At 41.5% G+C, this 16,124-nt stretch overlaps 1 protein-coding gene across 1 annotated transcript in view; it reads right to left on the reverse strand.

The window, feature by feature from the left end:
* Nucleotides 1-16,124, reverse strand: part of MSRA (methionine sulfoxide reductase A) — a gene marked incomplete at its 5' end in the record, with an annotated part of 315,775 nt that overhangs the window by 122,585 nt on the left and 177,066 nt on the right. Inside the window, one exon of the mRNA XM_082481564.1 lies at nt 3,647-3,751. Within this exon, the coding sequence (XP_082337690.1) occupies nt 3,647-3,751 (105 nt within the window). The remainder of the gene's footprint in view (nt 1-3,646; nt 3,752-16,124) is intronic.

A 16,124-nucleotide genomic window follows, 5' to 3' on the forward strand; every position in this document is an offset into this window, starting at 1 on the left:
CCAGCTGTTTGGAAAGCAGGAACTTTCGAATATTAATATGCTCATACAATAATGAATGATAGGACCGCCAGTCTGTACTCTTTAGCAACTCGGTACCATCTAGATTGATATTCAAAAGGTCTTTAACTGTAACAGAATGTACATATTTGATGTTTAATGACATTAGAACAATTAGACAAGTCCATTATCTCTGCTGGGGGTAGGAGGGCGTAAATGATGTTAACCCAACTTCTGGATAAAAGATAAGACAGTGCCACAGACCAAACTTTTATACTTTTGAGCGAGCACTATACTCAAGAAGTCCAGCATTCACGGGCTACATGAGACACCAGATTCATCCAAAGAGTGCGCTGAATTTCATGAATAAGAAATCTTCCTAACTTATCCGCTTAGTGACAAGCTTCTCTTTGACAGCCTGAGGCCCGCGTTCCCGTAAGGAGGGCTAAATCCGACTTGCTGCGTGCACACAGCTGAACCGCAGGAAAGCGGAAAAATATCAGAGGTCAGAGAGGTAACTCCCACTTTCAGTATCTTTACACAAAACCACATTTCCCATAGCAAGCTAAAAGCCAGGAGTAGATGCAAATAAAAAAAAAAAAAAACAATTCTGCCTTAAAGATCTTCTACTGCTAAGTGCTCAAACTTGGAAGGGTATATAAGCATTCCATCCCTATCTTACAAAATGAAGAAACTTGAAATTGGAACCTCGTGATTTAGGTTTTGCTCAAATTGAGAAAGGTGGTAGCCATGGGATGAGCTTTGTAAAGTTCTTGAATGGAGATTAGCATCAAGAAACCACAAAAATACATAGGTAAAGCAACCTGCCCAAGTCTGCGGTATGCAGTCTTCAGAGAAGACTGCCATCTTCTCCATGGATAAAGTGATGCCCTCACCTTTGGCAAACTATTACAGAAGAACCATTTGGAAGTTCTACTAAGCCGAGCTTAGATAAAGGCTTAGGTATGTTTACACCAAGCACTGCAGTGCCACATAGATGCCTGAGACAGCTGTGAATCTCTTGGGTACCTACACAGCACAGTGTCATTCCGAGATTATTAGCTGCCATCTCAGAAGGAATACAGCCATATTAACATGGCTCTGTGCCTGGGCTAATTAAGTGGTGTTTCCCCAGTTGCTAGAAATCAAAGAGTGAATCATACATCTGCCAGTATCCAACCTTCTTCTGAAAGCACAGACTGGAACTGGTTTGAACCGCAGTTATGTGAGAATGCAAGGTGAATATAAAGACATCATGTCATCAATTTACTTTGTTTTAAACCCAGAAGAAATCATAAATTCATCTGATTTGACCTGTTATCAGGCAGAGCCCAACCATATGCTGTCAAAGCCAAGACTACAGACATGGCAGATGACTGCTTGGTTGGTAGTTGCCCAGATTATTTCAACATGAATACATTCCTCATACTGCTCTGGAAGTTGAAGAATCATATAGTCCTGGCCATTAGTTTGAAGATGCTCCAAGGGCTGGAGCACCTCTCCTATGAGGAAAAGCTGAGAGAGTTGGGGGTGGAAGTGCCTAAAGGGGGCCTACAGGAGAGCTGGGGAGGGACTTTTTACAAGGGCGTGTAGTGATAGGATGAGGGAGAATGGCTTCAAACTGGAAGAGGGGAGATTTAGATTAGATCTTAGGAAGACATTCTTGGCTGTGAGGGTGGTGAGCCCCTGGCGCAGGTTACCCAGAGAAGCTGTGGCTGCCCCATCCCTGGAGGTGTTCAAGGCCAGGTTGGACGGAGCTTGGAGCAACCTGGGCTGGGGGGAGGTGTCCCTGCCCAGGGCAGGGGGTTGGAACTAGATGATCTTTAAGGTCCCTTCCAACTCAAACCATTCTATGATTCTGTGATTCCCAGCTCTGGCAATCAGGATCAATCCCAACACGTGAGCAAGACACGTGAACCAATTATCTAGAAATAGGATTCTCTGCCGTATCAAAACAACCAGCCTGTTATAAATAAGCCAGACTCTAGTGACGGCCAATCTCTGACAATCCAAAGAAAAAAAGAATGAAAAGAGACCTAAAAACAACCACTGGTAGGACAGGGAGAAAAATTCCTTCCTGACCCCTACGAGCAAACCATGGAGGCCCTCAAGTATGATTGGAAGGTCATCATCGCCTTAAATGCAGAGCTGCAAGTATTTCAGGGATGGTGCAGACAAATTGCTCTGAACACAACTCTGAAGGAAGGAGCTGCAAAGGGAGGCTCATAAATCAACAGATCCCAGTATAGGCCACCGCATTTGACACGCAGACATAGAATTTCTTCTCATGACTTAAATCAAGAGCCTCTTTTAAAACAATAAATGATCTCATCTTAAAGACTCGAAAGAATGGCAATGGAAAAAAATATTCCAATGTTTAATTATGCCGAGAGCTGTGAAACTATTTTATTCCCACGTGAAACTTTTCAATCTTCACCTTCCAACTCCTGGAACTTGTTACGGCTAACCAGCGGTTGGGTCGTCAGCCTCACTACCGGGTACCTGCTCCTCGCTTAAGTACCTGTGAAGATTACCTGATCACCGTGTTATGTCCCTTCAACTAGGTGACGGTGTTTATTCACAGCACCAGGCCAGTTTTCAAGGCTCTATATCTTTTTTCTGTCCCTCCTTTGAATCCCCAGAAATATCTCTGTGTAATTCCTGGTGTGTCAACGCAGAAACTGCACGAAATATTTTGAGATTTTACTGACTGCGCATAAAGAAAAGAGTTTTCATACTCCTGACTGAGGCTTCTCTTTTCACGTAGGCAGGAGTTGCAAGAGCCATTTTTGTCTTTGCATTGTGCTCTGAGCTCACTGGAAGACACTGATCCACAACAGCCCCGGGCTCCTTATCAGTTACCGTTTCCCAGGATGGTATCACATTTTGAAGGTATCATCTGCATTTTTCGTTCCCAGATGTAGTAACAAGTGGCATAATTATGATAGCTGTTAAAATATTGAAATGAGTTACTATGTGTAATATTTCTGGGAAATGGTAGAAAGGATGATGTTTATTGAAACTATATAAACATGTAAAATGTTTTCTCAACACAGTTTCCCATTTATGTTTGCACAGATGTGTGTAATGTCATCACGAAGCCTCTTCCAAGAAAGATAAATTAAATCAAAAGGTTCGAATACGGCAAATAGCTGGAACGCTCTGCTGGTGCCTCTACACACCACCTCTTACCTCTTTTTGTTCCCTTTTTCTAATCTGAAAAGATATTTGCGGCCATTGAAAAATACAAAAAACGAACAAAAATTTTTATGAAAGATAAAGGTCCTCGGCACAAATAAAATGACCAGCTCTGAAGCTGCGAAGAAATATGCTTTAATTTAAGACAAAAGATAGCATTACAGAAGGAATTGTCATAATCAAAGATGAAAAAAAAAATAAATTTCTATTGTCTATGGTGCCTCTCTGTGGGAATTTTCCCGGCACAGACAGCTGTAAAGGAGGAGGGGTATTGTGAGTTTCAGTACTCTCATTCTCTCCCTTCCTCTCTTTCTCTGTCAATAAATGTCTGCAATCATATTCTTGAGCTCCAGTGTGATTTCAAGGTTCATCTCTTCCATGCAGCTCAAACACTAATTATCCCAGCTGTAATTAGTAAGATAATTAAATACTGGCTCACTCATCACTCTACCTTGTGTCGGGTCATGATTCTCCCAGAAGACCTTGAGCAGTTTCTCAAAGCTGATGTTTTCTGGCTGATATACTACTCGTACAGCCTCTGTGTGGCCAGTTTTACCTTAGAAGAAAAAATAAATTCAGATATTATTAGTGAGAATTACCTGGTGCATTCCTCGTTTTTTATATCTGAGATTCAAAGCACAATCCTGTGTTTTCTTTTTTTGTTTCCCCCTGAAGTTGTTCTGATTTACCATCATTTATACTTAAGCCTTTTTACACAACATTTTACATATACGCCAACTCTAAGATGTCTGCTAGTTTGGACAAGGCCATCGTGAAATAATCTATCCAGAGAGGCAATTCGGGAAGACGGTGATGTTATTGCGGTAGTTTGTCAGCTTACAGGAAAAAAAAAAAAATGAAGAGTTCTTAAATATTTGTAACCAACAACTAGTAAAATATTTTAAAATATTCTAAATACCACATTAAAATATGACAACTTGTATAGCTAAGTTGTCTTGAAAGCATAAAACTTCGTTTCCATGAGGTAAGACGTGGATAAAATAATTGATTATAAACACAAATTTCAAGGGCGCGTTTACAAAAGATCACACAAATCATTTCAAACTGTTACACATCACCCAAACCACTGATGCCAACGGGCTTCAAAAGGAGTCCAAGAGAGCCTGACCGAACTCCATGACAGCAGACGAAGTTCAGGGAAGATGAGCAGGTGTTACAGCACATTAAAACATATTGTTCCTATTTCTCAGTTACATTATAGGCACGATTTTTTTCATCCTTTACGTGTCTAATCACTCACAATATTATTGAAAGATCCAGCTGCACAAAATGGGAAGGATCTGGCCACATAATTCACTTCAACTATAAATAATAGTCAGATTGAGGAGTGCTCAGACATCTCAGGGCGAAAGTCCATTGCACCGAGTGCTACACAAACATTTTATACTTTATAAATATTATATATTACGTATTTTACAATGTGTAAACGCAGGCAGATTCGATGTCATAACATACGCATGAATAGGGACAAAAACCTTATCCTATTCTTCTGTTAAATCATAAGTAGTAAATACTAAACAAAAGTAAACTGGACGGCCAGATCTGCCTTTCGGTGGGGAGGCAAAAAGCTCCTCAATCACACTAGGCCAGTTTTATTTTTTTTTTTCTCTTATACCAGCATCAACTTCAGATTTGCTCAACTGACTTCAACAGAATTGTTGAATTTCATGCGGTGCAACAACCGGCTGAATGCGGCCCAGTGATGGGTTCTGAATTAGCTGTCACCGAACATGAAAAATCAGAGCCTATGAGTAACTGAGGAGTGTTCAGCAGAAACACCAATTTAGCACCCAGAGAAATTTTAATTAAAAAAAAAAAAAAAAATTAGAAAGAAATCAAAAGGATGCTAGGACATATTAAAGAGACATAACAGGGAAAAGTATGACAGCATTATATCAGTTAATGGGGCACCTGAAATGAAGAGAACCTAAATGAGGCACAGAGGGGTGTGATAGCTATTAAAAGGAATTTAAAAGACTGGGATTAAATTTAGTCTGGAATGCAGAGGAGTAAAAGGGGACACATCTGGGATATCTGTAATGAAAATTTTGATAAAATCAAATCAGTTCCTCTCTAGTGTGCTTCACAATACAATAAAGATACGCTCACCGAGATTAAAAGACAAAAAACGTACAATTTTCATGTAACCTGTAGCTAAAGCCATGCCATCCCGTCCACCAGGATACTGTCCGGGCAAACGACAACCCGATTCCTCTTTCACATGCACTACGCCTAATGAAGACCATGGAAGTAACTCATTATCTGAAGGCGAATTCTGATGGTAGGGTAACAGAAAGGGATCATACATTTAGCAGAATAAAAATACAAGTTACAGATAATTGGCTTAATAATAAAGTGAAATGGTCTTTCCACATTATGGCATGAACGGATGGCCAGCTTAGATCAGGCACGGAATTCATTCCGGGTTTCACGGTTTAATATGGACTATCAGTGAAAATAATGGGGTTTGCCTCAGTTGAAGCCCAGGTCGGGAATTTCGTTGCGCCTTGGGATAAAGGAGAGCAAAGGGACAGCGGTCTGTCCAGCTCCCGTGAGCCCGCATCATATAATTAAAAAGCATTTAAGGAGTGGCTTCTGACTTTAATGCTTATTCTTATTATTATTTTGTAAGCCAACGTGAACCTTATGAAAGGTTCTTATCACTCAGCAGCAAATTGCTTGTCTGAGATGACGAGCTTTAGATCACAAGAGAGTTTCTTAAAAAACTTCAAAACAACAGCGGCATTACCTTTCCTCTCAATTGAAGCAGCAATTACATCTTGTCAACACTGTCTGCTCTGACTAATCCAGAAGTTCAAAGAATCAGCTTTCTTCTTTCCCTCTGAATAAGGAAATAATGGTGCTACTCTGAGAACCACAGCCTGACCTCGAGAAAAAAACCCCTCAGATGTGTGGCTAACAGACTGTTAGACCATAGAGCATATTTAAAATCAATATTCATCCTCCGAAGAAAAGCAAGGAGGTAATGCTGCCGGTCCTATCAGATTCACCTCTAATTTTCCTCAAAGCCTTTCCGCAATCCGGTGGATTTTCTTTCAGAACACAGCGTGGCTATTTCAACGGAGAACAATTTTAGCCATTTGTGGTGAGCACTCCTACTTCCCAACGATTCCAGGGGAAACTATACCAATCAACTGGGTCCACACCAGCAAACAGACGGGTAAAAGGCTCCACATGTGGGACAGATTAAACACAAGATTTCCTAGAAGAAGCACAGGGAGAAAACGATATCAGGGGACAGGGAAAGAAGAAGAGGGACCTCTCCACGGGTGCAATACGCCCCACAGCAGAGAATCAAAAGATGCCACGGGGTTACCCTAAGTAGCATGTGGAAACCACCAGCTCGTCGGTGCCCAACGTGACTCAGCTGCAGCCAAAGTGGCAAAAGGGAACTTCAATCAGGCTCTCCTGCTCTGTCTTCTTATTTTACTTTTTCGTATTGGGCTTAACTTCGACTACGAAAACATAATAATCCCGTTTCGGTTTGGGTTTCATGCACGTGCTACAGTACAGCGCCAAAAGAACAGAGCGGGCATCAAACCAGCTAATCACTCCTCCGAGTTGTAAAAAAAAAAAAATAATAAATCACTGAAATATTTCTAATCAAATCTTTTTTTTTGTCAGATTTCTTAAAATGGAGCAGCGGTAATCAAAAAGAAACAATAAACCCACTTGTTCTCAAAAAAGCTGCGTGTCTTTTAATGAGAAATTTAGCAGGCTAACACCGAACAGCTGAAAGGACTTAAAATGATCAGTGATAGACGCTATTCTTTCAGCGATATTCAGCTCTTCACCTTAGTGCCTCTCTCAGAAGCTCTCATGAAAGGTCCATTTACATTAAATCACCGAGTCCTGGTGTCCTCAGTTCACCTATTGCTTTTAATTAGCTGGTTTTTAATATTCCACAGCAAAAGCACGTTTCACTTAAAGTTCCAAAAGTTTTAACAAGTATGAACGTTTCTAGAAGCCTTGTCCCAAAAAAGGCTCAAAGTTTGAACCATGTGTTTTAAATAATTTATTGAATCGCTAAATATAATTTCGTTTGCTGTTAGCCGTGCAAATAGAAATCCTTTATTTATAGGTGCCATTATGGGATTTCCAGTTATGGTGCTCAGTTCTCCTTCAGCTTTAGAAGGAGCTCAGCCACTGAAGAACCTCGCTGCAGATGATAAGACTTTATTACACCGTGGCAGAGAGGGCTGTGTGCCAACAGCAGATTGTCTGTTTATCCTATATCCATTTCCCACTTAGAAAACATAGCCGCTCTCAGAGGATTAGCTACAGCGAGCTCTTTCAGTGGGGATTCAAACTCTGGCAAAAACGTTCCTGTAAAGAGCAAGAGAAAAAGACATCTGAGTGACACCTCAGCGCTCCTTTTCCATTTTTTTCTTCCTAATAGTGTTTAGATTTTCACCTTCTTAATCATCTCCCAGGTGAGCGCCCGAGCCCACGGATTAGAGAAGCCAACTCATTCTTTTTCACTTGCTGTATCCAGTAGGCAGTTAATTACTTGCGGCAAAGCGGAACAGCTTCAAAGGGTCGGTTTGAGAGCACCTCACCAGCGCAAACCCAACCACCCAGCGGCTCCCGCGCCACTGCGCGCCACGTGGGCTTCAGCTCCAGCTACTCCAGCCCTGGGTGAATTCAGTTAGAAAATTCAAGCAACCCCAAAACTATTCCCTCCTGCCCCGCTTCTGCAATAAAAAAAAAAAAAAAGACTCATCTCTCTTTACCCACTGAAATAAAGGGTGTAAATCTGCCAAGTGTCTAAATATAATTAAAAGAAATGGGTGGCAGATCTTCAGCTGATGCACATTTCAGAGCTTATTGATTTTGGAGCTAAAACAATTTGTGCTAGCTGAAGCCTAGGCCCTAGTGAATATGCAAAGTATTACATGAAAAAAAGCAGTAGGTCTTTGGAGCATCTGTTGCTCCAAACTAGCCTGGGAATTTTTATTACATTGCAGTTATCGCTAATAAAATTTCCAGTTTCTTCCTAAAAGAGCAATGCATTAAACAAAGGGTTCACCACTAACACACTGAGAACCCACACTGTGGACACCTACTTAACTTTTACCTTTTCCCTTTCAAAGTAATGAAATAATCACGGATTGATAGTATTTTTAAGAAGGGTCTGTGGGTGAAGATCAAGTACAAGACCACCTGAGGAATCTGAAGGTGCACAAGTCTGTGGGACCTGATGAGGTACATCCACGGGTCCTGAAGGAACTGCAGATGAAGTCGCTAAGCCACTAGCCATCATATTTGAGAAGTCGTGGCGGTCTGGCGAGGTTCCTGCCGACTGGAAAAGGGGAAACATAACCCCTATTTTCAAAAAGGGAAATAAGGAAGACCCAGGGAACTACAGGCCAGTCAGTCTCACCTCTCTGCCTGGCAAGATCATGGACCAGATGGTCTCTGCTGAGGCGCGTAGAAAACAAGGAGGTGATTGGTGACAGCCAGCATGGCGTCACCAAGGGCAAGTCAAGCCTGACAAATTTGGTGGCCTTCTACAAAGGGGTTAGAGTGGCGGTGGACAAGGGAAGACCAACTGATGTCACCTACTTGTACTTGTGCAAAGCTTTTGACACGGTCCCACACGATATCCTGGTCTCTAAGTTGGAGAGACATGGATTCAATAAATGGACCACTCGGTGGATAAAGAACTGGCTGGACAGTCGCACTCAAAGAGTTGCGGTCAACGGCTCGATGTCCAAGTGGAGAGCAGTGATGAGTGGCGTTCCTCAGGGGGCGGTACTGGGACCTGTACTGTTCAACGTCTTTGTGGGTGACATAGACAGTGGGGTCAAGTGCACCCTCAACAAGTTTGCCAATGATACCACGGTGTGTGGCGAGGAGGGGAGGGATGGCATTCAGAGGGACCTGGACAGGCTGGAGAGGTGGGCCCAAGCCAACCTCAGGCAGTTCAACAAGGCCAAGTGCAAGGTCCTACAGCTGGGTGGGGGCAATCCCAAGCACAACTCCAGGCTGGGCAGGGAATGGCTGGAGAGCAGCCCTGAGGAGAAGGACCTGGGGGTGCTGATTGACGAGAAGCTCAACATGAGCCGGCAGTGTGCGATCGCAGCCCAGAAGGCCAACCGTGTCCTGAGCTGCATCAGAAGAAGCGTGGCCAGCAGGTCAAAGGAGGGGATTCTGCCCCTCAACTCCGCTCTCAGGAGACCCCACCTGCAGTACTGCATCCAGCTCTGGAGTCCCCAACAGAAGAAGGACATGGACCTGCTGGAGCGTGTCCAGAGGAGAGCCACGAGGATGATCCAAGAGCTGGAGCACCTCTCCTATGAGGAGAGGCTGAGAGAGTTGGGGCTGTTCAGCCTGGAGAAGAGAAGGCTCTGGGGAGATCTTATTACGGCCTTCCAGTCCCTAAAGGGGCTACAGGAGAACTGGGGAAGGACTTTTTACTGGGGCATGTAGTGATAGGACGAGGGGGAATGGCTTTAAACTGGAAGAGGGCAGGTTCAGATTGAACATTAGGAAGAAGTTTTTCCCTGTGAGGGTGGTGAGGCACTGGCACAGGTTGCCCAGAGAGGCTGTTGAGGCCCCATCCCTGGAGGTGTTCAAGGCCAGGCTGGAGGTGGCTGTGGGCAACCTGGGCTGGTGGGAGGTGTCCCTGCCTATGGCAGGGGGGTTGGAACTCGATGATCTTCGAGATCCTTTCCAACCTAAACCATTCTATGATTCTATGATTCTATGAAAACCGCTGCTGAGGAATATGAAAGGCGAGAGCAAGACAAGGGAAGAGAGCACACACCAACCGAGCCTGTGGTGCTGCACCAGAGAAACTTCTGTCACCCATTTTCAGTACGAGCGTACTAAGCGTTCTAAGGGTCCAGTGTGGTCATTTTATCTGACTTCCCGCCTAACACAGATGAGAGAATTTCACTGGAGGAGGTCCATATTATGTACTTAGAAAATAACAGCTCTTGACTCAAAGAACCCAACGGACAGAAAATCCACCAGAAGTCAAGGTCACTTCATCAAGTGGCTTATACCTCTCGCTTTTAAAATGTATAAAGAATAAAAACAGAGACTACAGACTTTTTAATTATTACCTGAATTTATGTATTTAAATAACTTTCTACTAAATATCTTTCTAGTATGAACTAGGAGGTCTTCCCTTATCTTTTTTTTTTTTCCTGAATATTTGTAGTGAATTGATTTTTCTAATTAATCTCTTGTTTGGAAGAGACTAAAATACATCAGGTATACAAAGGCCCTAACATGTGGCTACTCTTTTTTTTTTTTTTTAGTTTCTTTATATTTCCAGTAACTTTAAGGACTTTGTCAGCTTTGAACTGGAAGATAATGTTTGGTTTATTATCCACTGTGAATTTCTGCTTTACAAAATATAATGCTTTACCTTCTCAGTGTGATCCACGCTCCTTTATACAGTTGTATTAAAATATGTCAATCTTCTACAGTAAGAAGCCAATTTATCACTACAGGCTAGCCAATCCCCCAGTTGTTATTCAAAATAAAACTTTTCATAAATTCTAGAAACTTCTGCCTGGACCACAGGAAATCACGTCTCTTCTAGTGCCCACAGAAAGTAGCACATACAGCAGCCACCATGTGGTACATACATCTAAAGAGAGAATTTTCTGAAATTTTATTTATTTGGTTTAGTAGGGGACAGATTATTTACACAGTGCATAAAAACTTTAAAAGATAAGAAAATTTGCTGATAGAACAATAAACTGCGGTAAAATGCATTTCTGGTGCCTGTTAGAGTCACTTACTTTTTTACCTCATCAAATCAAAATGAAGAGAATAAGGGTGAGAGTGAAAAATGGGGTACAAAATGCTGTTACTGACAATTTTTGTCTCAGACATTCAGTCATATTTTTCAGTAAAACTAGCTGAATGAATTTAAAATAAAGGAGATTGTCAGTTTGAACAAAGAATATGGCTTTTCTCTAAAAATCTGGAAAACAAAACTACTACATGAACTTGTTTCTTATTTGTAAGTATTTTAAATTTAAATGGCTTAACTATAAAAAGTTCTTACTTTTGTTTGCTAAAATCCTATGTACTCTTAAACAGCAGATTGGTTTTGATAATCAGACACTGAACAGAATATGTGAAAGCAAGACCACCACTACTGACACTTTTGCTACTCTTATTTTTAAAATAGCTGTACATGGAAGAAGGCATAAAAGGAAAAAAAAAAACAAAAAAAAAACAAAACAACAATTATACAGCCTACAGGACAAAAGGAGACAGCAAAACTTTACTATCTTCTTCACTGGTTATGTCCTCATTAGGCTGAACGGCCACACTACAAGCACTTCAGGAGGGCCCTCTCTGGACTGAGTGCTTTTCACAGTTGGAGTGCATTAAGGGTCCTCCTAGAGAGTATATTCTGATTTAACGTAATTCAAAAGGATTCTCAGGTTCAAAAAATATCCCAGTGATTTCTTGCAGATGTTGGTGGAAAGCTTCTATAGCATTTGTATCAGGAGAAACGTCTGCATCCCAGGGATGCTATGGGATATCTCCTCCGTTTCGAGTTGGGTTGCTTTGCTGGGGAGGGTACAGCAGAGATCCCTGAACTGGATGAAGCACATCATCTTAAGGGTTAGTCTGACACCGCTCCTGGACAACAAACCAGAATATCTCACGTGGCATTCAACTAAAGAAAAAATGCTGGAGATAGGCATATAATTAATGCCAGTCAACAAGGTTGTATGGAATATAGGTCTTGTCAGCCAAACTCAATTTCATTCTCTCATGAAATTACAAGTCTAGTTGTAATAAATGTAGGATGTAATAGCATGGATGTAATAGACTTAATTAATGCATTTGACTTATTACTTCATGACAGTCTGATTAAAAAATTAGCACTATACAATATCAATAGTGCACATGTTAAATGGATTAAGAATTGTCTAAATGACAGTTCTAAAAAAAATTGTTTAAAGGGAACAAGCATTGAATGGCAGCATTTTTATCTGTCCTCTGCAGGGACTGGTACAAAGTCTGTTGCTGTTAAAGTCTTTCATCAAAAATTTTAAAGAAATAAAAAGTCTCAACTTACAGAATCTGTGGATGACACCAGACGAGAAGGCTGATAGGATGGTCTTATAAAGCGATTAGTTGCTGCGCTGGACCCATTCAACCAAAAATGTATTAAAAACAGTCATACGTAAAATCTCTACTGACGGGAACAAGTGACATACACAGTACCTGCAAATGGGGAACAATCTTTGAGGAAAGTGCAAGGGTGGCGGTAGAGAAGCGAGTAAATACGGAATTTCATTGCAACATTGCAATAAAATGGAAAAGTGACTGGATTGGGATGCCTAGGCAAAAAAGAGGTTGTCGGGAACAGCACTGGAGAGACCAATCCTGACATTAAGTAGATCCTCAAAAATAGTTTCAGTGACAGCCACAAAGAGCACGCTACGTTTAGCCTTTCAAAAAGAGGTTTTTAATTAAAGGATGTAAGTATCTTGTCAGGAAGAGAACGACTACGTGCAAAAGGGATCTTTGAACAAGCGATGAAAAGGCCTATCAAGAGCCCGTGGTAGGAACGGAAACCAGGGAAATTCAAATGGAAAAGTAGGCACGTATTTTAAATACTGCAGATGGTTATCTGCTACAAAACACTCCACTGCTCAGTTACACCATTGGATCATTCCGTGCTCCTATAAACCTACGCTTTATAAACCCAGGGAACTGTCGATTCTTCATCTCCTGATGTTTTCAACCCAAATCAGATCTCCTTCTGGGAGAGACGCTTCAGACAAATACCAGTTAAACTTAAAGGAAAAAGTTATAGAGCTTAATAAAATAGTAACGGGATGAAACGTAATGACCTATGATATAAAAGATGTCAAATTAAATAATGCAGTGAGCCCTTAACAGCCTTAAATGCTGTGAATATATGAGTCAATTGCCCCTTTTTTCCCTTTGTTCACTTAGCTTTAACAAAGCCTTTCTATCCCAAACACTGCTATCTGTACAAAGAGTTGGGGCTTTTGTATTATCTTCTTTTCATCACGGTTGATGAGGTAGACTCTAACCTAACCACAATTTCTATATGATCTTTATATAGGCGAGTTAAAATCTTTCAGCTACAGTGTTGGGAACAGAAAGACACCATATCGCCACATTTACACAGTTCTTATTTAAAAGCCCAAATTTAACCCTAAACTTACACATCAGATGGACGGAGCTTTTAAATGTCAATAAATTATGTTTACTGACAAACCAGTTACAGTTGGCACCAAGGAAATGCAATGCAGGCTTGTACCATCCAGCCTGCGTCAAGCTGAACACTAGATTAGGTGACTATAGAACAAACCACGTGGTGACGCGCGTGAGAAATGCTAGCTTCAGGTTAGGACGCATTAATTACAAAGTGAATTAGTAAAATGAAGGATTAAATACGGAAGGAGTAATGGGAAACACAGAACCTTAGCCTCATAACCAACAGCAACCTTGTATTACTGACAGCGTCTTACATCGCCGTGGAGCCAAGAATCAGGGCATAACTGGTTTATATTGTATGTTTTCTGCAAAAACGGCATGCGAAAATAATCATTGCTCTTACAAAAACTTGAAGCTTTCCTCTTGGAAACAAAATCATATTTTGTAGACTTTCAAGTACTGAAAAATCACAACGTAGCTCATAAACAGCAGTTTGGAGAGTGGTAAGAAATGAAAGAAGGTCAAAAAGGCGGTTATGTGAACACACAATGGTACAATGAAGATACTGCACCGAAGACAGGTGGTTTTGAAAAATGTCACTGCATTTGTCACTTTCCTGGCTGGGACTGAAACACTTAATAGCATAAAGCAGTGCAAATCATTCCCTTGGATCTTCCCTACACCAGGATCCAAGCTTTGGAAGAGTACAACAAAATATCCATCATTTTTTATTCTAAATATACTTATTTCCATCTACTCAAAGAAAGCACAAGAAAATCTACTGCTTGTTCCAAAGCCTTCCTAACAGCACAGTAACAGCACACTGTACAGTTTTGATTTTTCTGTATATTAACACTACATCTTTTGTTTATATGATGTTTATAAGAGGAGCTAAAATCCACAATACATTTATTATATTTTCCTCACTCATTTTATATGGAAGATAATGCAAGAATTTTCTTTGATTTCATCACCTTCTACTTTGACATTGCTCAAAGTTGCTGCAGTTCACGTGTATTTCTCTACCTTGTACTAGATAATAAGCATATCAGTAATACAGGGAAAAAAACCTCAAAATACAGAAAGAAAGACTTCTATTTCTTTATACAGAGTCTCCTTAAAGTATGTCCAAAGTACGTGATGAACTTGCTATCAATAGAGTAACACATGATGAATGCAAAGTTACGCTCCTGACTAAAATTATTCATATTACAAGAAAGATTTAGTGGTCCACAGTGTTAGAGTCTGTGGTTGGGGAGCAAACTCAAGTTACTCAGCTTAGGTGTCTGTTGGATACTTTGGATTGAGTGAATTTAGTTTCCTCAGAAGAAAAAAGTGGTGTCATTCGAACTTAAGTCCTTGTATTCTGCAGTCCTCCTCATTCACTTTCCTTTGAATTCATTCCTTATCATAGAATCATAGAATCATAGAATGGTTTAGGTTCCAAAGGACCTTGAAGATCATCCAGTTCCAACCCCCCTGCCAGAGGCAGGGACACCTCCCACCAGCCCAGGTTGCCCACGGCCACGTCCAGCCTGGCCTTGAACACCTCCAGGGATGGGGCCTCAACAACCTCTCTGGGCAACCTGTGCCAGTGCCTCACCACCCTCACAGGGAAAAACTTCTTCCTAATGTTCAATCTGAACCTGCCCTCTTCCAGTTTAAAGCCATTCCCCCTCGTCCTATCGCTACATGCCCCAGTAAAAAGTCCTTCCCCAGCTCTCCTGTAGGCCCCCTTTAGGGACTGGAAGGCCGCAATAAGGTCTCCCCGGAGCCTTCTCTTCTCCAGGCGGAACAGCCCCAACTCTTTCAGCCTCTCCTCATAGGAGAGGTGCTCCAGCCCTCGGATCATCCTCATGGTTCTCCTCTGGACACGCTCCAGCAGGTCCATGTCCTTCTTCTGTTGGGGCCTCCCGAGCTGGATGAAGAACTCCAGGTGGGGAGTCTGGCATACTTGTGCCTATCAGGTCAGACCTGAAAATGTCTATTAGGGAACATAACAAGGCTACTGTAACAAAGCTGTGAGAAACTGAAATACCAGAAGAGACTGTCTTTTATTCATATATATGCTTTTTATAAATTATAAATAAATTGCTTCATTGCTTAGCTTTAGGCATACAGGTCATTCTTGAAAAATGTAAAAAGGGAATATGGCAATGGAAGAGAACTGGGGACAGAACACAGCGGTGTAAGACCTCGGGGTGTCCGACTTCAACTCACTGCCCCCTGCGTGGGGGCAAGACCCGTACTGAACTGCAGCTCAAACTTCGGCCGCTAAGTGAAGTGCAGGAGTCGTTATGCCACCGCATGACGTTCCCGCTTTAGCCTGCTTCTGGCATCATCCATCTCTGCTGTCATACACTTATGAATTTAGCACCTCAGAAGATTGTTTCATTGCAAAGCTCCTTTGAAAAATTAAATTAATGAAATCACATTGATATTTTTTATCATAACAGATAAACACAGTGAATAAAGATCCGCCTGGGAAATATATCCTGTTATCCATGGGCATGAAGAACTTTGAGGCTAAACGATTAATCCTACGTCACAGTTGCACCATGCCTTTGTCCTAAGGATTTCAAAGTAATTTCTAAATTTGGATTCCATTATCCCCATTTTGCAGAGCATAATCCACTATTACATTGTGTTCTTCATAATTAATTTTCCATATATGCAACATAATTTCTCCAAATACAACAAGCCCTGGGCTGACAGCA

Source organism: Vanellus vanellus (assembly GCF_965231255.1).
Source record: "Vanellus vanellus genome assembly, chromosome: 3".
NCBI lineage: Eukaryota > Metazoa > Chordata > Aves > Charadriiformes > Charadriidae > Vanellus > Vanellus vanellus.